Here is a 25,751-nt window from a genome sequence, read left to right as displayed (position 1 = left end):
ACGTCGTCTGCGTAACGTTGTTTCCTAGGCACAAATCGCCTTCAAATATATTGGATGACAGGTAACGTGATTTATAATTACTATGCTTTGTGGTTAAACACGAATTTTTAATTTTTTTGAAATTTGGTACATGGATCTACATACATTACCTGTCAATATTTACACTATTGCATGCACTGCATACATCAAATTGTGTTCTATATTTTGCAAACTTATTTGCTGTGCACAATTAAATATTATGCAATTAATAATACAGTTGCAAAAGTGCAAAGTACTTGGGTATTTGATTAATTAATTCTATTTCACAACTACTACTAGCTACTACTATGTCAAATTTATTAACAGATAACACTAGACAATTAAAATGACAGCATATAATGTATACACAATATTCATTAATTAAGCATAATCGAGTTGGTATAAACACATACATGAAATAATCTCTACACATTTCAATATTCATTACAAATTCTACAATTTTAAATGCAAACAACATAATAATTACTATACTTACTCAAGATGTATACAAGTAGTCTAGATGGATGATGACGACGTATTCATAACTCTGCTTAGCTATTTATTATTGAGGCAATCCAGATTTAGAGCTACCATTGGTTTAATTTAAATTAAGTTAATTATGTTAACGGCTGTCAGTTGGTCGTATCAGTACTGTGTTGTTGACACGTACAGTACAGGTGTACATCTTATATGCATCTTGATTGATATATACAGTCAACATTGATTGACATATACAGTCAATATAGATTGATTGATACAGTCAATATTAATAAATCGATACAATCCATATTGATTGATATACACAGTCAATATTGATAGATATACACAGTCAATATTTATTGATATATGCAGTCAATATTGATTGATATACACAGTCAATATTTATTGATATATACAGTCAATATTTATTGATATACACAGTCAATATTGATTGATATACACAGTCAATATTGATTGATATACACAGTCAATATTTATTGATATACACAGTCAATATTGATTGATATACACAGTCAATATTTATTGATACAGACTTGGACAAAATTATAGGGACATCCCGCTGTGGGTATGTAGTAACACAATAATTAGGTCACAATTTACCAACTATCAATATTGTTAAGAACTTAATAGTTACCGCGGTAATTGTTAGGTTTCTTGAGAATACTGTAGACCCTAAACTGTTTTCTTTACGTTTCGCATTGCGGAAAACGAGACCTAAAAGTGTATGACGTCATGACTGCGTAAGCGTCGTAAGTTAGACTCTCTCTGATTTTGTTCAGTGGCTTTTATAAAAGCCGGTTTTAATATCGCGGAGGAAAATTGAAGCCCTTCACCAGTTCCTCAGTACCGAGTGTTTCCGCCTCTCGCCCTCCTGATTGCGTTCAGACGTCGCTGAACACTTTCTGCCAAGTTCCGGACATGCGCGGCTGGAATCTGCTGCCACGCCTCTTGTAGAGGATTCCAGAGCTCAGCTGCAGTTCTCGGTTCGCGACAGTTGGCAGCAGTTTTCAGTTCATGCCACAAGTTCTCGATGGGGTTCACATCAGTCGATTTTGGCGGCCAGTCCAACAGTGTGACGTCATGCTGGCGTAGCCATTGTCTTGTTGACCGAGACGTGTGGATTGGCGCGTTGTCCTGCTGGAAGACAAAGTCGTCTCCTATTAGTGCCGCTGCGTCTGTAAGCATGTGCTCCTCCAGAACCCGTTGGTACGCCGTGCTGTCCAAACGACCTTCCAGTTTCACCAGAGACCCCACACCATGCCAACACATCGATCCCCACACCATCACACTAGCCGCGTGCTGGACCGTACGATCACAACATTCAGGGAGAAATTCCTCACCTTTGCGACGCCAAACGTACAGAGCACCATCGTTTCCTATGCTGACTTTTGACTCATCTGTAAAAGAACAGATTTCCAGTCATCCAAAGTCCATTGTGTGTGAGTGGTTGTCCATCCCAGTCGCAAACGCCGATGGTTTTCTGTTAGCAGTGGTTTTTTCTAGGCCTCCGAGCGTTGACTCCTGTCTCACTGAGACGACGACGGACTGTTCTACTTGACTCCTGCTTGCCGGTTTCATCAGTCAGCTGATACGAGAGCAGTCGTGATGGTGCTCTGCGGTTCTGCAGTGCCATTCTCTTCAGTCGATGATCTTCCCGGATTGTCATTGCCTTCCCACGTCCAGATCGTTTCTCATAATTGCTGCTGCCATGGGAAAGCCGTTGCAGGCACTGATGAACCGAATACCTGGAGCGGCGGACAAAAGCTGCGATCTGACGCACAGAATGGCCAACTGAGTGAAGGGCTTCAATTTTCCCTCGCGTTTTTGGACTCAACTGTTTGCCTCGAGGGATCGCTGCAACTCGTGAAATATCACACGGAACAAGACTCTGCAACTGCGTGCAGCTGAACGTTCAGGCTAACTTATGGCCTAAGTTTGGCGGTCTCAAGGGCGGCGCTTTTAGTGCAGCTGATATTTTGGCGGAAGCAGTTTGAGATTTTGCTACGTAAAACGTGGACCGGAAGTGGCATGTCAATGTTCTTTTGTTGCTATAACTTTATTAGTTTTTGTCTTAACAGGATTTCTTTGTAATTAATTAGTGTCGCATGATTTTTGAATACGTTGAAGTTTGTTTCTTGATTAAAATGGCAAAACAATTCAAATTGTGATGACATGCGCGAAATCAATGCGCAAAAACAGATGATTCGTCTTTTTTCATAATGTTGATAAAAGGACCCACAAAATTGCTTTCACTCTCTACTACAGAGCATTCTTAGATTGTATGCCAAGAATGAGCATCCAAGAGCGATGAACGTGTACAAAGACAAGAAAAGTAGAAATGGCCGTCTTCCTTCTTCAAAGCAAACTAGATGCACAGTAGGTAGTAAGTAAAGCTGCAGTCTTGAACTCAAGCTATGTTACATACTAACATTGGCGCAATCTATGAAAAAATAAATTCGAAAAACATTTGGTTTTGCTAGAGAAAAATTCAGTGCCAAAGATAGACTAGACACAAAAATGCCAGATGTCCCTATAATTTTGTCCAAGTCTGTCTATGCAGTCAATATTGATTGATATACACAGTCAATATTTATTGATATATATCAGTATTGACTGTATATATCAATAAATATTGACTGTGTATATCAATCAATATGGACTGTATCGATTTATCAATATTGACTGTATCAATCAAACAATATTGACTGTATATGTCAATCACAATATTGACTGCATATATCAATCAATATTGACTGTATATATCAATCAAGATGCATATAAGATGTACACCTGTACCGCACGTGTCAACAATACAGTACTGATACCACCAACTGAGAGCCGTTAACATAATTAACTTAATTTAAATTAAACCAATGGTAGCTCTAAATGTGGACTGCCTCAATAATAGCTAAGCAGAGTTATGAAATTGTCGTCATCGTCCATCTAGACTACTTGTATACATCTTGAGTAAGTATAGTAATTATTATGTTGTTTGCATTTTAAACTCTAAGATTTGTAATGAATATTAAAATCTGTAGAGATTTTTCCATGTATGTGTTTATACCAACTCGATTATGCTTAATTAATGAATATTGTGTACACATCATATGTATGTTGTCATTTTAATTGTCTAGTGTTATCTGTTACTAAATTTAACATAGTAGTAGCTAGTAGTACTTGGGAAATAGAATTAATTAATTAAATGCGCGAGTACTTTGCACTTTTGTAATTGTATTATTAATTGCATAATATTTAATTGTGCACAGGAAATAAGTTTGCAAAATATAGAACACAATTTGATCTATGCAGTGCATGCAATAGTGTAAATATTGGCAGGTAATGTATGTAGATCCATGTAACAAATTTCAAGAAAATTAAAAATTCATGTTTAACCACAAAGTATAGTAATTATAAATCACATTACCTGTCATCCAATATATTTGAAGACGATTTGTGCCTAGAAAACACCGTTACTCAGTCGACGTCGAAAACTGCCGCCCTTTAATTAAATAAATCAGTACATGTTGCTGCTGGAAAGGTGAGCAAAGAGACAGAACTTCGTTTATGTCAAAATCGCAGTTGTAACGTGTGCATTGACCTGTACCAACGATCAGAAACCGCGCCGCTATCCTCGTACAGTAAGACGAGCGTTTTACGACGTTTCTGGGACGTGTATGACGTATGATGACGTTCCATTTGGCAGCGCAGGTGGCACGAAAAAAGAAAAATGGCCACCGTAGTATTGATGTGTATGCATACATATTCAATGACGTCATTGATCTCTTGACAGGAAGTGACGTCTTATCACATTGAGAGATTGCGGTTGGTGAGAGTAATACGCAAACACAAACACACACTCACGCACGCACGCACACCCGCACGCGCACAAGGAATGGGGGTGAGGTGGGGTGGAATTGGGGATGAGGTGGAGTTGAGGGTGAGATGGAATTGGGGGTGAGGTGGAATTGGGGGTGCGGTGGAATTGAGGGTGAGTGGGGTGGAATGGGTTTGAGGTAGGGGTAGAGTGGGGTGAGGTGGGGGTGGACTGGGGGTTAGATGGGGTGGAATGGGGGTTAGATGGGGGTAGAATGGAAGTGTGGTGGGCGTTAGTGAGGGAGGATGGGGATGGGATGGGATGGGATGGGATGGGGATGGGGATGGGATGGGATGGGATGAGATGGGGATGGGATGGCTGGGGGTGGGATGGCTAAGGTTGAGATAGCTGGGGGTAGAATGGCAGGGGGTGGAATGGGGGTAGGATGGATGGGGGTGGAATGAATTGGGTGGGATTGGGGGTGTGGGGTGACATGAGGCGACATGGGGGTGAGTTGGGGTGAGTTGGGGTGCGATGGGAGTGCGATGGGAATGCGATGGGGGGGATGGGGGTTCGATGGAGGTTTGATGGGAGGTGAGATGGGGGTGAGATGGGGGTGGGATGGGGTGGGATAGGGAGGGTTGGGGGCGGGATGGGGAGGGATGGGGTGGGATAGGGGAGGTAGGGTAGAACGGGGTGTATGGTGGTGGGATGGGGATGGAATGGGGGTGAGATGGGGGTGGGGTGGGGGTGGGATGGGGGTGAGATGGGGGTGGGGTGGGGGTGTATGGGAGTGTGATCTGGTGCGATGAGAGTGAGGTGGGGATGGATGGGGTGGATGGGGTGCGATGGGGTGAAATGGGGGTGAAATGGAGGTGCGATGGGGGTGAGTTGAGAGACTGCTTGTAGGAATCGATGTTGTTGTGTCAAACAACGACGGTGTGGTGGGAACGTCTAGTGAAACAATTGCTGTTTAGTATAAGTCATTGTTATTGATATAAAATTCGATCGTTTGGATCTTTGCGTTCGCATGTGGCACGGCCGTATACCACAACACAAATGCTGTCGTCTGGACACGACGTCGCAGCGCACGGGTTGGGCGGCAACAAAGATTCTATGTATAAATCAATAGCTAATTAGAATTAAATTATTGCGTCATCTGAAATATCCTACTTTGACAGCAGCGATCAGTAAATCCTGACGGACATGCGCAATACAGTGTCAGTACACGACACAGAATCGATCCGAAGTAGCTTTGGCATCGCTGTAATGAGTCATAAAGCCATTCGTTCACACTTGTTAGCTAGACAGCGAGAGAGACAGACAGACTCACCAAAATTTCGTTGTTCGCGCACCTCATCGGTTTACACTGCCCGACGACTGAAGTTTTGAGAAAACAAGCCCTTCGTAAGTAGAAATACTGAGAAGTGTGGCAGCAGAATTTGCTGATTTTGCAGAGGCGTATTCCGCTTCTAGAGTCAGTGCACTGCCTGCCGACCTCCCGGCAACGCAGCAGAGTGGAATAGCCAGAGCCGGTGACGGGTAGAAGCATCCAGGCTTGCAGAGTTACCAACAGCACTAGAAGCGAAAGGCTAGATTGGGTCATGACACGTAGCTGCATGAAGATGTCCGCACTGTAATACGCTCTACGAGTTCTCTGCTATTTGTCCGCTGTTTTAATCAAATAGCGGCTTACAAAGGAAGACGCATTCTACACCTGAACAAGTTCCTAGGAAAATGACGTGACCGCTATTCATGCGACCAGCTGATGCCTCCTCGCTCGTCCACTAAAGTCACTACAGTCGAGCTGTAGCATTTCCACACAAGTAAGCAAGGGGAGAGACCAAGCAGTGAGCAGAGGTACATGTTGTCTATAAACACAGACATTCGTGCACATGCCGGTATCCTGATGTGTGGGTGTAAGTAGCAAATCACGTCGTTGCACTTTACACGTCCCATATACACATGCTGAGTATACAAAAAATTCTTGTGATGGAAAAAGTAAACCAATACAGAGACACCCACAAATGCATGACACATGCATACAGCAGCGGGGAGATCGAAATCGATAAAAGTAAGAGCCCTCTAGAAGCTGGTCTCCGCGGTATGAATTGTCGACCTGAGCGCATGCAAGTAAGACAAGTCAAAAACATTTTGAGAAAATGATGGGTATGTAGGGATGGGTATATACTTATGTCATTTATGTCCATCTCCTACATCACATTCACAACTGCTGCAAGCGATATAGGTAAAAAGAGTGTGATGTAGGAGATGGGCATAAATGACATAAGTACATACCCATTCCTACATACCCATCATTTTCTCAAAATGTTTTTGGACTTGTTTCATATATTTTAGCTTTGTTAAAAGTATATTACGCGAGCACGTGTGTGTGTGTGTGTGTGTGTGTGTGTGTGTGTGTGTGTGTGTGTGTGTGTGTGTGCGTGTGTGTATATATATATATATATATATATATATATATATATATATATATATATATATGCCCCGAAGATGGAAATGACAGTTTAGTAAACCGAGTGCATAACATTTTGAACGTGTGAGAATACTTTAATGCTCAAACCCCAGGAGAGACCACGTCGAAGTTGCACTCTCTGTCTCGCCCCCTCCCACCCTAGGCCACGAATTCCAGGTTGTAATTAGACGCTGCACATTCCAATTTAGCTACGGTATCTCTTTTCAAGTGACCTTATTATGATGTAGAAGATGGACATAAATGACATTAGTACATACCCATCCCTACATACCCATCATTATCTCAAAATGTTTCTAGACTTGTGTACTTTGAAATGGAAATGACAGTTCTAGTAATTAGACGCGCTGAACATAGTCGTACTGTACATGTTCAACTACACGCAACTGTAAGCAGCATGTAGCAGCAGGTGAAAGTGGCAGCTAGGCTTCCAAACGGTAGTCACATGTACACACGTGACCGGAACAACATGGCATTGTGGGAAGCAGTACGTGGAATTGCATGGCAGCAGTTGACTGATACAAGGTGACTTTGCACATTTCTAGCTGTTGGGTCAATGCAATTCTTCGGACAAGAGCGAATCGTTTGGTGTGACTCTCGTCGTTGTAGCTGCTTCGAGTGAGGCGCTAGCCTGGCTGACAAAAGTGAAATGTGAAATGTGAAATGTGAAAGAATAAATCGGGTTTTTTTACTTGCCGATAGCTGACTTCTGAGGCGCTTAGTGTCAGCGGTGATAGTCTGGCTACCATTAGGAACGTTTGAAGTTGAGCGCTACGCAGTCGATCCGCCAAGTGCGCTACGGCGCTCTATCAGGGAGTGCTACCGCACTCCCTATGTAGGGATGCGAAGAATCTAAAATGGCGCCCCATACAAAAGTATCCAAACGCATCCGAACTGGATCGCTCAGAACTCGTTACAGAGATCTCGGACCAACGTAGCGCTCAACTTCAAACGTTCCTAATGGTAGCCAGACTATCACCGCTGACACTAAGCGCCTCAGAAGTCAGCTATCGGCAAGTAAAAAAACCCGATTTATTCTTTCACATTTCACATTTCACATTTCACTTTTGTCAGCCAGGCTAGCGCCTCACTCGAAGCAGCTACAACGACGAGAGTCACACCAAACGATTCGCTCTTGTCCGAAGAATTGCACTGACCCAACAGCTAGAAATGTGCAAAGTCACCTTGTATCAGTCAACTGCTGCCATGCAATTCCACGTACTGCTTCCCACAACGCCATGTTGTTCCGGTCACGTGTGTACATGTGACTACCGTTTGGAAGCCTAGCTGCAACTTCCACCTGCTGCTACATGCTGCTTACAGTTGCATGTACTTGAACATGTACGACTATGTTCAACGGCGCGGCGTCTTGTCTGACTCTCTGTGCATGTAAGCGTGTATCTCTTTCGTGGAACCCTAGGTAATAGAAGTTGTTTATAGATGCAATCAGTGTTCTTACGTACATCCGTCAGCTGCTACGTACTTCCGTGTATGCTGAGCTTAACGTAGAAGTTGTTTAGAGATGCAATCAAAGATTGAAATCGCGGCCGAGCTGCACACGTATACTAGAACTGTCATTTCCATTTCAAACTACCCAAGTCTAAACAGACTATCACCGCTGACACTAAGCGCCTCAGAAGCCAGCTATCCGCAATTAAAAACCCGATCTATTCTTTCACATTTCACATTTCACATTTTACTTTTGTCAGCCAGGCTAGAGGTCACTTCAAAACAAATACCGTAGCTAAACTGGGATGTGCAGCGTCTAATTACAGCCTGAAATGCGTGGCCTAGGGTGGGGAGGGGGGAGGGGCGGGATAGAGAGTGCAACCTCCACGTGGTCTGTCCTGTGGGTTTGAACATGAAAGTATTCTCACATGTTCAAAATGCTAATCACTCCGTTTACTAAAACTGTCATTTCCATCTAAAAATGTATGAAACAAGTCCAAAAATATATGAAACAAGTCCAAAAATATATGAAACAAGTCCAAAAACATTTTGAGAAAATGATGGGTATGTAGGGATGGGTATGTACTTATGTCATTTATGCTCATCTCCTACATCACACTCTTTTTACCTATATCGCTTGCAGCAGTTGTGAATGTGATGTAGGAGATGGGCATAAATGACATAAGTACATACCCATCCCTACATACCCATCATTTTCTCAAAATGTTTTTGGACTTGTTTATTTTCTAGCGAGGGCATCCGCGCCCCGCAATAGAGAGCACGTGAATGGTTGGGCACTCGAGGAAGAAAGTAATAAATAAATAATCATATGTACGTCCTCAGACAATCAGATACCCGATATTCGAGACTGCAGTGTACGGGTACCCTAAAGCTACTTAGATATCTTTCTTAAATTATCGCATCGACGTAGAAGCTCTCTTCGAATTCGCGTGCCTAGTCGTTGCGTGGGATGGACATTCTGAGAGAATCGACTACTTCAAGAGAACGAGCGTGACACACACTACGACACTTTCCAAGATGGTGGGCACACTATTCCCTGTACTGCAATGGTATTGTCGAATTCGAACTCCTCAAGAGACGGGTTTGCACCGATCTTTTCCGCGAACGACTACGGGCAGTTTGGAGGTATGATGCAGCTAAATACAAGACGTCTCCTTCCTTCGGAAATTAGTAACATCAAACGTACTTTCAGTGCACGAGAAATGTTTTCTTTCTTTTCTCTAACTTGTAAGAACTATAGTCTGATGTAGTTGTGAACTATACCTAGATTTTGTCTAGTGCATGGTCACCACCCTAACATTCACAAAACTCCATAACACAAACATTGCACACGCAATCTTATGAACCAAGCAAAGACAAAAATAATTTGAAGCACTCCGTGTCTCGAGTGATTCCACGTTAGTTGGAGTAGATCTTTCCAGGTCTTTGCTGTCAAATGAGCTCTGCGACATCTCAGTAACCTTGAAATGACACAACATCTCATGAAGACATAGTACACAGAACTTGTTTGTGTGCATATATATTATTTACTATTATAATTTTTCCTTATTATTGTCATTATCATTATTTTCATTATTGTGTCGTGTTCAATAAGATCAGTCTGGTTTGTAAAGTCTATTACAAGTACCGGAAGCAAACCCTGCTTCAGAAGTACTTAGACCATCACGGCTGTCTAGAAAGAAGACATGACTTTACGAAGGATCCCAGTAGATCCCAGAAGCACTGTTTTTTGGAAGTGCTGCAGGTTGTGATGACCTGGAATAATGCCCAGCCATCGTGCAATACCTGCGTCCACTGTGCCCAAAGCTCTCAAGACCACCGGAACCAACAGTGTTCGACGATGCCACATGCGGCTTATCTCCACTCGCAATTCGCTGTACTTCGCCAACTTCTCAGCATGTTTCTTGCCAATGTTGCCATCAGCAGGACAGCTGATATCAATAAGAAGACAAGTGTTTGTCTTCCTATTTCTGAGACAGATGTCTGGACGATTGGCTTTGATCTTCCTGGCAGTGGTGATGATGGTATCCTACATTATAGTAATATCATCCGTTTCCACAAGCCTATCAGGATGATGCTGGTACCATCTGCTCTCCACTGGAACCCCAAAATGGCGACAAACATCGCAGTGAATGATGGAGGCCACCTGATTGTGTCGATCAGTGTAGTCCGTCGCTGCCAAAGCACCACAGCCTGCCACAATGTGGTCGACTGTTTCCAGGACTACACTGCACATGCGGCAAGTAGGACTGACATCACGATGTAGAATCTTGCGCCCATAGTACCGAGTCCGAAGAGCTTGGTCTTGAGCAGCAACAACCAGTCCCTCGGTTGCAGCAGGAAGATTCGCTGCCTTTAGCCATCCGTAGGTTTTGTTCATGTCCACAGGCGGTTGCTCAGTGAGACGACGATACTGCCCGTGTATAGGCTTCCCGCTCCAGGACCGCACACGAAGAGAACAGCAACACGTACGGTAATGTCTCGCATCTGTTTCAGGCGCTTGCGCGAAGCCACTTTCAACCGAGATGGGTGCATTCCTGTGTAAGTTCTGCGACTTGTTGTCCAAAGCAAGATTCCTCCGCAGCTGTGCAGTAAACCGACAAGCCATGCGCTTGATCGAGTGTGAAGATTTTCCAGAGTCACACTCCCGTATCATCTGCATGAAAGGATCAGAACGGTCAGCAAGGTAACAGTTCAGCCTCACAATACAAGATTGATATGTCGACTCAATCTGTTGTAACTCCCTACCCCCATCACTGCAAGGAGCGTACAGTCGGTCAACGTCTGCAGCAGGATGGTGGACACCGTGCATAGAGAGGAGCTTTCTGGTTCGTCGATCGAGCTGCTGCAGGTCTGTGCACCGCCAATGAATGACGCCAAAACCGTAAGTGAGAACCGGTAGTGCAAAACCATTGATGGCTAGAATCTTGTTCTGACCATACAACTCAGTCCGGAGAACCACCTTCACTCTGCGGAAGTACTCGCGACGGAGTCTCTTTCGCATCATGCTGTGCTGAATACCGTTACTCTCATCTACACCCAAGTGCTTGTAGACTTGACCCGGTTCCAGACAGTTGATGGTGTCCGTTTTTCCTACCGTCACTCCAGAGTAGTGTCCAGATAGCCTGCCGTTGAAAACAGCAAAAATTTGTCCTGACCAAACTTCATCTGGATGTCATCAGTGAAGGTACGAACCGTGTGCAACAACCCGTCCTACGGATCAGAGTTTCTGCCATACAGCTTCAGATCATCCATGTAAAGTAGATGACTGATAAGCTGAAGTGTGACAGTCTCATCGTTCCCAGTGGTCATCCGGTAGCCGTAACCGGTTCTGTTCAGCTCCTTGCTCAGAGGATTGACAGCCATACAGAAGAGAAGTGGAGAAAGTGAGTCACCTTGGAAAATACCTCTTCTGATCTGCATAAACCTTGTCTTGATCGTACTATTCCCGCAAGAAAGCACCATCGATGTCCTCCAACTCTTCATCACACGTGACAAGAACCCGCACAAGACTGGACTGATCTTATGCAGCTGAAGGCATTGGAGCAACCAACTGTGTGGCACGCTGTCATAGGCTTTCTGGTAGTCCACCCAAGCCATGCTCAAGCTCTTGTGCCTGGTCTTAAAGTCTTCGGTAAGCAGCTTGTTGATCAACAGTTAATCCTTTGCACCAAAAGATCCATGTCGACAACCCCTCTGCTCTGGAGCCATGAGGTTTCTCTGATCCAAATGCCCTGCAATCGTCTGCCTGATGACTGAGATGAGGGTCTTATAGAAGACAGACAGACACGTGATAGGCCGGTAATTTTTGGCCTGGTCAGTCTTGTCATTCTTAGGAATAAGAGTGGTTATTCCTTGAGACAACCAGTCAGGTACAGAGTCTGGATTCTAAAACAGCATTCAGATAATTATTATTAATAATTATTAACAGATAATAATAATAATTATTATTATATCAACATCCCGGTTATTGATGGAAGATGAACGTCTAGCTGTATGGCTCGTCTCAGAGCTAGCTGAGGAGCGCGTTCCTTGTCGGGAAACCAGGAGAGGCTCGAAAAGTCGGCATCTGGAATCACTGGAGCTGTTCGGAAGACCAGGAATAGTTCTGGGCGTAGGGTAACTGGTCGAACCATCTCTCGTGCGGCGTCTGATTTGAATTTGGCTTCAAATCCCGCTGACGAGACTACTGTGATGCTCACCGCTCCTAGCGAATCTTGTGTTTCGGCGAACAGGAACGGCAATGCAACAAGACGACGGAAATGGACGCGACAAATGAATAGGGAAGTGATGTTTTGTTATTACCACGTGCTGTTGTCATGCAAGTTCTCTGCTTTCAGAAAACCCATGCATCAGCTGTGGTGTGAACGAAATCCTTCTCTGACTGACGTCTCTGAGCAGCGTTTGGCAGACCAGAAGCGATATCTCCTAACTTCTGGAAGTCTGACTGAATCAGAGTTGGAGGAGATTAAACGCGAGGCCGCACAGGATGGAAAGCCCGTCTCAGGTTTGTTATCTGTTACGACTGATGTTTGTCCTGGTGTGCAGATGTCGGCCTTGGATGTGGTTTCTGCTCTATCAGCTGATAGCTCAGTTGTCACGCTTTTGCTTGACAATGTGTCACCTTGCATGGCTTCAGTCAGAATGGCGCCTGCTGCATGTGGTGGGAAGTCTGTCGTGTCAATGATGCAAGAGGCTCATGAGTTTGCTAATCACTTGGAAGATTGCTCCCTTGTTCATTCAGTCACTGTTCTCTCTAAGGACTGCTCATCTGTAAGAGATAGTGGGGATATTCTATCCGTAGATGTCACTTTGGATTCAGTTTAGTGCAGTGCTGTCAGGGAATCACCATCCCCTTGTGACTCTGTGAGCTCTGATCTGATGACTACACATCCTAGTATAGCTTCTCGGCTAGAAAGGATGAAAACTCCTACATCTCAACTCAGTCCAGACTGCTGCCAAACGGAGGATGGTCTTTCGCTTGATTGTGATGCTGCTGTGGACCCTGTACTTCATCGAGAGTTTCTTGAGGAGTTGCAGAAAGTCAGGCAAATTCCTATCTGTGAGAGACAACGCCTTCCAAAGATCTTTGTGAACAGTGGAACCCTGAAGCTTATTGGTGATCTTAACACGATCATCAATTCGTTGAAGGATGAACCAGATATGAGTGAAATCAGTTACCTGGTATACTCTGCTGCTTCGCTAGTGTCCAAAAGGCGGGCCATATAAACGACGAAGTCAACCAATTCTCAAACACCGATATGGAGACGAAGGCTGGATCTGGAGATTCTCACACTTCGACGTGCGATCTCATTGTTGCTGGAGGTTAAAAAGGGTTCATCGGGCATTCGTATGTTACATGAACTCCGACGTCTTCGGCATCGGTTGGGCATTTCCTCTTCAGAGAGTTGTGAGGTCTCCATCAATCGATTGAAAATGGAACTTTAGTCCAAGGTCGAGCGGACCAGGAGGCTGGAGAAGAATCGTAAGAGACTTCGCCAGAATGGTTTGTTTCAACGAGATGCTGGACGGTTTTACAGAGAGCTGGATAAGCAGACTATCCATGTCACTTCCCCGCCATCCAAGTCTGAGATTGAACAGTATTGGGGTGGTATCCTAGAAATTGAGGTACATCACAATGAGTCTGCCTTCTGGCTGAGACGTCAAACCAATGGTGAGACGCACAGCAAAGACGAGCAGCAGTGGTTACCTATCTCAGACAATGAGATCACATCGTGTCTCAAAAGGATGGGGAACTGGAAGTCTCCTGGTCCAGGCAAGGTTTATGGTTTCTGGGTCAAGCGTATTACGTGTCTTCACACTGATCTGACTCGTAACTACAACCTGTTGGTTCAGAATCCAGACTCTGTACCTGACTGGTTGTCTCAAGGAATAACCACTCTTATTCCTAAGAATGACAAGACTGACCAGGCCAAACATTACTGGCCTATCACGTGTCTGTCTGTCTTCTATAAGACCCTCACTTCAGTTATCAGGAAGAGGATTGCAGGGAATTTGGATCAGAGAAACCTCATGGCTCCAGAGCAGAGGGGTTGTCGACAGGGATCTTTTGGTGCAAAGAATCAGCTGTTGATCAACAAGCTGCTTACCGAAGACTGTAGGACCAGGCACAAGAGCTTGAGCATGGCTGGGTGGACTAATAGATAGCCTATGACAGCGTGCCACACAGTTTGTTTCTCCAATGCCTTCAGCTGCATGATCAGTCCAGTATTGTCCGGGTTCTTGTCACGTGTGATGAAGAGTTGGAGGACATCGATGGTGCTTTCTTGAGGGAATAGTACTATCAAGACGAGGCTTATGCAGATCAGGAGAGGTATTTTCCAAGGTGACTCACTTTCTCCACTTCTCTTCTGTATGGCTGTCAATCCTCTGAGCAAGGAGCTGAACAGAACCGGTTACGGCTACCGGATGACCACTGGGTATGGTGAGACTGCCAAACGTCAGCTTATCAGTCATCTACTTTACATGGATGATCTGAAGCTGTATGGCAGAAACTCTGATCCGTAGGACGGGTTGTTGCACACGGTTCGTACCTTCACTGATGACATCCAAATGAAGTTTGGTCTGGACAAATGTGCTGTTGCACACTTTGTCAACGGAAGGCTATCTAAACACAACTCTGGAGTGACGGTAGGAAAAACGGACACCATCAACTGTCTGGAATCGGGTCAAGTCTACAAGCACTTGGGTGTAGATGAGAGTAACAGTATTCAGCACAGCATGATGCGAAAGAGACTCCGTCGCGAGTACTTCCGCAGAGTGAAGGTGGTTCTCCGGACTGAGTTGTATGGTCAGAACAAGATTCTAGCCATCAATGGTTTTGCACTACCACTTTTCACTTACGGTTTTGGCGTCATTCATTGGCGGTGCACAGACCTGCAGCAGCTCGATCGACGAACCAGAAAGCTCCTCTCTATGCACGGTGTCCACCATCCTGCTGCAGACGTTGACCGACTGTACGCTCCTTGCAGTGATGGGGGTAGGGAGTTACAACAGATTGAGTCGACATATCAATCTTGTATTGTGAGGCTGAACTGTTACCTTGCTGACCGTTCTGATCCTTTCATGCAGATGATACGGGAGTGTGACTCTGGAAAATCTTCACACTCGATCAAGCGCATGGCTTGTCGGTTTACTGCACGGCTGCGGAGGAGTCTTGCTTTGGACAACAAGTCGTACAACTTACACAGGAATGCATCCATCTCGGTTGAAAGTGGCTTCGCGCAAGCGCCTGAAACAGATGCGAGACATTACCGTACGTGTTGCTGTTCCCTTCGTGTGCGGTCCTGGAGCGGGAAGCCTATGCACGGGCAGTATCGTCGTCTCACTGAGCAACCGCCTGTGGACATGAAAAAAACCTACGGATGGCTAAAGGCAGCGAATCTTCCTGCTGCAACCGAGGGACTGGTTGTTGCTGCTCAAGACCAAGCTCTTCGGACTCGGTACTATGGGCGCAAGATTCTACATCGTGATGTCAGTCCTACTTGCCGCATGTGCAGTGTAGTCCTGGAAACAGTCGACCACATTGTGGCAGGCTGTGGTGCTTTGGCAGCGACGGACTACACTGATCGATACAATCAGGTCGCCTCCATCATTCACTGCGATGTTTGTCGCCATTTTGGGGTTCCAGTGGAGAGCAGATGGTACCAGCATCATCCTGATAGGCTTGTGGAGACGGATGACATTACTATGATGTAGGATACCACCATCCCCACTGACAGGAAGACAGGGGCGTAACTAGCATTAAAATTTTACCGAGGCAAGTTTTATATCAATAAGGCAATATATTTTGCCTCAAACTACTAGTAGTCTACTACATATATACTTTAATTAATTAATCAAAGTGAACATGGAGCCTCTATAACGACAATTGCCCCAATCGGCGGTGTCTTGTACAATCAAATCTTTGTAAGACATTCTCTCTGCTTACAGCCACGTCTCTATGAATATATAAAAGAGCTAAGCCACACAGTCTTTCTTGCGTCATTGTTGATCTCGACCACTCCTTCAATCTCCGGAGAGCCGAAAACGATCTTTCGCACGGCACGGAACCAACAGGAGATGTTAGAATAAGTTTGAAAATCTCATGAATATTGGGGAAATATTGACTGTCTGCCATCTTTGCGGCATCCGTTAATGTTACTCTCCTGTCTTTCTCAGGAAGTTGAAAACATTTGGTTTTCCAAACTTCTACTTCAGGCTCGAATGTAGCTCCATTTGGTAAGTCTGGACCATAGAAGAGCTTAATTGAATTCACCTCAGATCTTGTTATACTGCTAACACTGCTAGGAAGAAGTCTATACCCAATGAGCATTGATTCAGATGTATCAGGGAAGCGATTGTTGAGCTCTGTCACAGCGTGATCAATGAAAGGGTAGTACACGTTTCTTCTGAAGTATGCCACAGCGCTGTCCTGTTCCGCAGTCTGCATGCCAGCATTGCTTCTGTAGGTGCTTCTTATTGCGGTTCTAGGTTTATCAATTTGGGCATCCACCTCGCCTGCAACTGTTTGAACTCTTTCCCATAATTCTTTAAACTTGTCTTCACGTCGTTGCGCAGAAATCGTTGTGCGAAGCAGCTTGGCTGTTTGATAAGCCTTCAGAACGTCACAGTTTGGAGATTGCTTCGTCAGAGGATCACAAAAGCTCAGAATGTACTGACTAACGACCAAGCAAACAATAAAACTAGAGGACTGTAAAAGTCTGAGGTAAGATGAAGCTTTCGCCCTCGAATCAGTGCCAGAGCTCTCTGCAACAATATCTTGCAGTGCAAGGTATATGGCTTTGTATTTGGCCGAGACACTGGACAGTGTTGCCAATCGAGCCGACCACCTTGTCTCACACAGTACTGGGACTTGCCTTGATGACGATTTACGAATAAGCATATCACTTAGTTTCGAAGTTTCCTCCTGTTCTAAGTTTTCTTCTAGTTCTTCTTCTGGTTCTTCTTCTTCCTTGTCTTCTGCTGTAATCAATTCAGCTATGTCTCCTGCTATCAAATGCCTACAAAGGATAACTTTTCTTTTTGGACTGCCTCCTAGAAACCACGTCAGTGTTCCTAACGAGTTAAACAAGTCCTGAATTAAAGGGACTTGCCTACAAGAAGATGCAATAACCAAATTCAGTCTATGTGACCGACAATGCTGGTATATAGCCTTTGGTTGTAACTGAAGAATTCGAGCAGAGACACCGGAAACTTTTCCTGACATAACTGCAGCACCGTTGTAGCCCTGGCCACGAAGATAACGAATATCCAAATTGCACTCTTTCATAAAATTGACAATAGCATTGAAAATAGACAGAGCATCTGCACAATCCAATTTGACGAATCCTAAGAACTCTTCTCTCACTTGAACCTGACCGGGTACAGAGTCGTCAACAAACCTGATACAGACTGACATCTGCTCTACGTTAGCTGTATCTGTGCACTCATCCGCCATCAACGAAAACCATTTAGCGGCATGAGCATCTTCCAGTATTTTGTCTCTCACCTCAACACCGGCTAACTCTATCAGCTCATTTTGTATTTTCGGGCTCTTGTAACAGGCGTTCTTCTTTCCGTGCTCTAGATGACTTTTCAGAGTAGGATTGAACTGAGACTGCCAATGGAGGAAGTATTCAAAGTTACTGGATTCTTTTCTCAGAACTTTGTCCCAACTGTGACCCCGAAAGGGAACATTTCGCTGACCGAGAGCAATAACGACATCTATTACAGCTAGAATAATTGCCCGATTACGTTTGACTCTCTCTTCATATTCTTTAGATCTGCTGGTACAAATATCATTTTTCTTTCCTTCGACCACATTCTTGAAAGATAATGTTTTTATGCAAGCATTCTTGTGAATTTCACTTTTCTCATGACAAAGCAGTACACCACGCTTTACTCCAACTGCGTTCTTCCAGTCACAAAAGCCAGTTGTCTTGAAAGCAGTAGCAGACAGTGACTCATCACCAAACAGCACACAGTAGCAACAAAAGCAGGCGTCAGTACTAGGAGAATATCTCAGCCATCTGTATTGACTCTCCCACTCTGGATTGTAACGACGGCCGCCCGTGCTCTGAAATTTACAACCGGTGGGTGGACACCATTTATTTTGCAGCAGGCATATCTTGTCAACGTCGGAAACGACTCTGCCTACGTAGTAGATCGGATCATTCACTGACACTTCTTTGTCATGAGCAGTATCTACAAAGAAAGTGTTTACAAGCGCTACGGTATTACCACCTGTTTCAGTAGAATATGTATAATATTATATGAACCTTATTACATATTCTTAGCATCTATGACGATAACACATTGTTCGATATCGCTCAGTAATTCGCGTCTACTAGGATCACATTTAGCATTGGTACTATATCTTCTGCAGAATTCACTACAGTCTCAAACGGGGACGCAGAATGTACAGTTTCAGGCAGATCGCTTAAATCACCGGAAGATGTCCTGATGAGAAGAACAAGTCACGTACCCCAAAGGGGACCCCATACTTCTGCAGAGCAACTTTCTTACCCAAGACATTGCAAAAGAGATAGTTGCTTCTTTTTCTTTCTCTTAGATGGTGGCTCCATCTTACTTGGCAGTCAGCTGTAGGTTTCTCGAGCCACGTGTCTTGCAAGTGCTTCACGTGCCAAGAACGTGCGCTAAAGTTGAGTATCAGAGAGTTTACGCACGCGGTTTCAAATTTGAAAAGAACACGATAGCAGATTTTGTTAGTGCAGAATGTCATATCTTCTGCTCCTAACCTACATGCAGCAAAATTTTTGCAACGCCACACCCTTTTTTTTACCGAGGCAACTGCCTCGGTTGCCTCATGCCTAGTTACGCCTCTGCAGGAAGATCAAAGCCAATCGTCCAGACATCTGTCTCAGAAATAAGAAGACAAACACTTGTCTTCTTATTGATATCAGTTGTCCTGCTGATGGCAACATTGGCAAAAAACATGCTGAGAAGTTGGCGAAGTACAGCGAATTGCGAGTGGAGATAAGCCGCATGTGGCATCGTCGAACACTGTTGGTTCCGGTGGTCTTGAGAGCTTTGGGCACAGTGGACGCAGGTATTGCACGGTGGTTGGACATTATTCCAGGTCATCACAACCTGCAGCACTTCCAAAAAACAGTGCTTCTGGGATCTACTGGGATCCTTCGTAAAGTCATGTCTTCTTTCTAGACAGCCGTGATGGTCTAAGTACTTTTGAAGCAGGGTTTGCTTCCGGTACTTGTAATAGACTTTATAAACCGGACTGATCTGGTTGAGCACGACACACATAATTATTATCATGGTGGTTGATATTATGCCTCTCGAGCCTCTATCATGCATACCTGCATGCATATGGTTCTGTTCATGATCTGCACCTGGCTGCTAGTACATCAGTTTCCATCTCTTTACCGTTTGCTGTTTGACATCTCCCATATTATATCTTTCTCCATGTCTGTCAGTTTGCCTTCCTACAATACTTTAATTGCCATTGTAACCTGCATATATCTCATTCATATGTCAATCTAAGTTACTTCTCTCCTTCCATGCCCTCTGTTGTTTTAATTGCTTTGTCACACCTGTCTGTTTCCTTTCCTTGTGTTTTTTGGTCTGTTGATGAACTTTTACTATTGTTTTGGTACAGGAAGATTGTCATCGACAATGAATATTTATCTACTTAGGCACTTTCCTTTCTGTGTATACAACTGGGGATTTATCTGGGGCTACTCACTGTTTTGGTTTGAAAATCTTATTGGCATGATAAAAATTTTATTCATGGTACCAGACACGTGTATAGTCAGGTACATGTATTAATTCTACCATCACATTTGTTGCCTAATACAGGGATTATGTAATTAGATCACCAATTTTGTGACACTTTTGAAGTCTGTTGCTCAGCTAATGCTTAAAGACTGGGACAATGTCTTTCCACCAGCAGCCTTATCGCTTGCAAACAATTCTGGCTTGCTCAAACCAGTGATTATGTGCAGTTTAATTTGCGTTTCACAAGAGCATGTCATGATTTACTGCAATTAACTCATGACTTAATAATTATAGAACAGCAAGGGTACATCTGGACGATACAATACCAATGGGACAAGGTTTACACAAGAAGGTAACCAATCACCTAATTTACCAAATGGAAACACTGCAAGACACTCAAGTGGCACCAATCTGGGCTCACTATCCGCGTGTGGCCAGGGGTAATAGGATTTTCTATTCCAAGAGTTATGGACGGAGTAAAAGTAACTCATACACAGTCAAGTTGTCCAACCATCATAGATATGGAACAGTTCTTGAGTTTGTTGAATGCCAAGGGGTGCTGTTCGCCATTATTGACACCTTTTAGATGCTCCAATGGCCACTCACCACAGTTGACTTCTGCCCTTTTAATCTGGACGAGCTAGTTGGAGAACATTTTTTCCCAGTCAGAGAAAGACATCAGCAAGTCATTGCTTCAGTCAATGACATAGAAGAAACAGTCGTTTTTATAGAAGTGGTAGGTTCAGACATCTCGTATATTTCACAGGCGCCTAACTCTATTGAACATGACTAGCTGCGTGTAGCCTCGTTCCCAGACTCTCTCGCGCTAGTCTTGTCCGGTGCCCGTATGACAATTCCAGGCGCGAGAGAGTCTGGGATCATCCCGCCTACTTCCTGCCATATCTCCTTACTAAATGCTCACTAAGTGTCACCCCCAACGTCATCAACTGTCACCCCGAACGTCATCAAGTGTCCCATAACTTCAAAATCAAATTAGCGTTAGTCTAATCCAATAAACGTATCACAGTGGATGCTATGACCATTGTTTGGTGTTAGTGGCATATCCAACAGTTGCAGACAACTGAAGCATGTTGAAAAGGTAAGACTATGGAGAGTTGGTTAAGCGTTTCGTGTAGGCTTGTAGTCTGAGATCTGCAATTGGCGGAGTGATGACCTACGTAGTTCACACGCGGCCACTAGCGTTTGCGCGCAGACTAGAGTCTGTAGCAAAAAGCGCGCAATGGCAAGGGAAGGGGTTGATCTTGACATGAAACTACCGTCTACCCTTCGAGAAGTCTTCAAGTATGAAAACAAATACATCTTTTCGCGAAAGAATAGCCCTGGAAGCTTCAAGTTGACCCTCCAGACCGTAGTTTCATGTCAAGATCAACCCCTTCCCTTGCCATAGCGCGCTTTTTGCTACAGACTCTAGTCTGCGCGCAAACGCTAGTGGCCGCGTGTGAACTACGTAGGTCATCACTCCGCCAATTGCAGATCTCAAACTACAAGCCTACACGAAACTCGTAACCAACACTCCATAGTCTTACCTTTTCAACATGCTTCAGTTGTCTGCAACTGTTGGATATGCCACTAACACCAAACAATGGTCATAGCATCCACTGTGATACGTTTATTGGATTAGACTAACGCTAATTTGATTTTGAAGTTACGGGAAACTTGATGACGTTCGGGGTGACAGTTGATGACGTTGGGGGTGACACTTAGTGAGCATTTAGTAAGGAGATATGGCAGGAAGTAGGCGGGATGATCCCAGACTCTCTCGCGCCTGGAATTGTCATACGGGCACCGGACAAGACTAGCGCGAGAGAGTCTGGGAACGAGGCTAAGCTGCGTGCACGTGCACGCTGCTGTAGATGCATAGATGGTAAGTACAATACTACTTATAGTTAGAAGCTATGACAATAGTGGTTTGATACATTAACATGCAGCTACTACGTGTATGTGCCTGGAATTACATGTGTAACCATATTGAGTTGAAATATCTCTTCTCAGCTCATCTCCTTCCAACATACCCCAACTCCAGTCTGTGTATAGCATTATTGTCAACTATAGTATATAAAAATAATTAGTAATAGTAGAGAGTAATAGTAATAATTAGTAATATAACCAAACAATTAATTTAAAGATGCACTGGTAACGTAGTACAAGCACAAAGTCCCCAAACTGTTCAAAACCATAATATTTAATTTAGCAGTGAAGCCATTTGGATAATTTCCTTCAATTTTCTTCCCCGCAAGTTTGAATCTCTACCAGTAACAGATAATATACAATTAGAGGGAGCTGGCTACCCATGCATGTAGTCGTTAAAATTACATGTAGACATTTCTTTAGGTAGTTTCTTGAAGATAACTAAACATTGCACACCTGACTGGCACAGACAGTTGCTTCCTAGAGCGATCACGAAAATCAGCTTCACTGGTCTTCTGATTGAGTTCCTTTGATTTCTTAGATAAACTATCCGAAAACTCATTGGCCATAGAATCTAAAAACCAAAACGTTTAAAGGCTATAAAAGTATACACGAGATATGACTGCCAGACTTGAACAACTGTTGAATATACTTCTTCTCTTATAGGAAACTATACAGGCAATTAGAGAGACAACAGCAGAGAGGCATACATATATGTATATACAGACAGATGACCAAAAACAGACAGACAAACAGACAGACAGACAGCTCTCAAATATGACAGTGATTGTACCATAGATTGCTCTACCCAGTTTTTTCAGCCATTAAGCTCCGGGTAGTCTGCATTGTTCTCTTTTAAGTGTGATGTGTTTGTTGGTTTTTAAATGTTGAAACAAGTGTTATTTGACAGAAAGACAGACAGACAGATAATTTATTCTCATACAGATTCTACTTGTAGATATGCTAGGATTTTTAAGCACACATCAGTCCTTGGTTATTTGACAGACAGACAGACAGACAGACAGACAGACAGACAGACAGACAGACAGACAGACAGACAGACAGACAGACAGACAGACACTGTAGCTCTCCCAAGGTGCAACGCAAAGTTCCTTATCCAGAAGATGAACCGCTCACGAAGCAAAGAAAATGACATTAGTGACATATGTAGTGTCCAGTTGCATGCAACCTAAGTTGATAATTTTTGAGACCTGTGTGGGTCTAATTGATATATAGCGGACTTTCGTATCTATAGCTTGTAATAGTTCATATGTATGAAATATAAAGATTTGACAGACAGACAGACAGACAAACTTTCTCAGGTCGAAGTTCTTGGACAAGAACATGTAAGATCTTGCAATTTCATGAAATATTCAAAATGGTGTTAAGTTTTATACAAGAAATTTGTTGAATTTACGTGCTAGAGATGTGAGTAGATTATGTGTTTCAATAAAATCAGACAGACAGACAGACAAACAGAGAGACAGAGTGACCCTTGTGAAGTCATCGTCATCTCTCCTCACCGAATACACCTGCAATTGAAGCATCTCTAACTGATTTCTTTAAAGTTTTAGGATCCTTAATTAATTAACGTTTGATTGATAATCATTGTGTTTTACTGATTTTAGTCACCTATAGCTTGGACGTCTTAGTTAGGAGCTAGACGATGGTTAATTAAAGTAGACTTTAATGTTCCAAATACGTTATTGTTTAACAGACAAATTGACAGACAGAATTAAGATCCATATGGGCTAATTAATGTAGTATACATACCATCACCACACACTATGCAGAACAATTAACATACCTTGAGTGCTCCCTAAGCGAAGATACATTCCAGGTCGTTCAATTCAATGAATAAAAATTGTTGCGTTCCAAACAAAATCCACGTATGAAAACTCACGGATTTGAAAATTACGATCGATGCAGCTACAGATGCTACTACACGCGCTAAAAACAACTGAATCTCTAGATGACCTCATGATGCCTGAAACACCTCCAGACTCACCTGAAAACGAAGAAAACAAATCGATCCAAAAACCGATCGAGCGCACGCGGTATACGTATAACGCCTCGGTGGATCCATCACTGAATTCTGCATGAATAGACGATCGAGCATCCACCTCGAGATCGTCTCTTCTATTATTTGACCAACGGCAGAAACCAACGTAATTGCCACTCGGGTGAAAACGCCGTGTTCTTTTTGAACGTCAAAGATCGAAAGACGTTTTATCGAAACGACGATGTCGATCGATCGAGCGCGTTTAACCTCGGAGTACAGTTGGGCCAAACTCGGGATGCGTCATTCCTGAGTGACATTCCTACGTTAGTTTCGGGTTGAAGCAGGAAAGATCTAGGGATCCGAGTATTTACTTCAAATCCTGCTCAATTCCTGTTCATGCTCGAGATTTCCGCCTCGGATCCGAGGTGAGTCCGACCAACGTTTTCTCTCGGGTTGCATTTTCTGAGGACACACACACACACACACACACACACACACACACACACACACACACACACACACACACACACACACACACACACGCACATTAGAGGTGCATGTTTGCACTCAAATATCAATCCTAGCTTGTAAAGTCGATGCATGATTTCAAGCAAAACTCTCAATTTACAGCTGCGAAAGTGATATTATCGTAGCCGAGTCCCCGGACTCTCTCGCGCTAGTTTTGTCCGATGCCCGTATGACAATTCCAGGCGCGAGAGAGTATCATCCCGCCTACTTCCTGTCATATCTCCTTACTAGCTGCTATAAGTGGACCACTAAGTGTCACCCCCAAACGTCATCATGTGTCCCGTAACTTCGAAATCAAATTAGCGTTAGAAATAATCCAATAAACGTACAGCACGGGATGTTACGACCATTGTTTGGTGTTTGTGGCATATCCAGCACTTGCAGACAACTGAAGCATGTTGAAAAGGTAAGTCTATGGAGTGTTAGTGACGGGTGTCGTGTAGGCTTGCAGTCTGAGATCTACAATTGGCGGCGTACGGACCTTTATGTAGTTTACACGCTCATCTCCTAGGTGGTCATTAGCGATTGCGCTCAGACTAGACTCTGTAACAAAAGCGCGCAATGACAAGAGAAGGGCTTGATCTTGCCATGAAACTACCGTCTACCCTTCGAAAAGGCTTCAAGTATAAAAATACATCTTTTCGCGAAAGAATAGCCTTGGAAGCTTCAAGTTGACTCTCTAGACCGTCGTTTTATGTCAAGATTAACCTCTACCATTGTCACTGCACGCTTTTGCTACAGAGGTGAGATATGGCAAGAAGTAGGCGGGTTGATACCTGTCTCTCTTGCGCCTGCAATTGTCATACGGGCAGCGGACAAGACTAGAGCAAGAGAGTCTGGGGATGCGGCTAATATTATCGTACAGAGCAATTTCAGCACGTATACGTATATAGGCAAATTCAGCAAGCTTGCACGGCTGCAAGTTTATTTAATTTGCGCATGCGCAGCACGTTTACAATCACATGTATTAGATAGACGTTTACATTTGTAGTATGCGAGACATGTATTAAACGTTGATATTAATGACTTGTTACATGATTAGTAACAACAAAAATTTAGAACAGAAATATGTATATAGACATAGTTTAACGTAATTCTTATAATTAACGGTCACGTTATACCCCGAAACGTAGAGACAAAGTCGAAATTGTCTTAATTAACTAAATCAGTTTGGTACATGAATGCATGTGTGTTGCCTATAGCTCCTACTGCTTTTGAACCGTCGGTTGAAAAATACAAAAACC

At 43.7% G+C, this 25,751-nt stretch overlaps 1 protein-coding gene across 1 annotated transcript; it reads right to left on the bottom strand.

Moving 5' to 3' along the window:
• Nucleotides 1-16,173: 16,173 nt before the first annotated feature.
• On the bottom strand, nucleotides 16,174-23,812 carry LOC134194368 (zinc finger MYM-type protein 1-like). The gene is made up of 4 exons (XM_062663296.1): nucleotides 23,785-23,812; nucleotides 22,439-22,551; nucleotides 22,025-22,115; nucleotides 16,174-18,500 (listed from the first exon to the last, which is right to left on the bottom strand). Exons 1-4 carry the CDS (start codon nucleotides 23,810-23,812, stop codon nucleotides 16,174-16,176), a joined length of 2,559 nt encoding a protein of 852 aa, XP_062519280.1.
• Between the last annotated feature and the right edge of the window lie 1,939 nt (nucleotides 23,813-25,751).

This window comes from Corticium candelabrum, chromosome 18 (genome assembly GCF_963422355.1).
Source record: "Corticium candelabrum chromosome 18, ooCorCand1.1, whole genome shotgun sequence".
NCBI lineage: Eukaryota > Metazoa > Porifera > Homoscleromorpha > Homosclerophorida > Plakinidae > Corticium > Corticium candelabrum.
The sequence above is the reverse complement of the archived record's forward strand: the minus strand, read 5'-3'. Positions and strand labels throughout refer to the sequence as shown.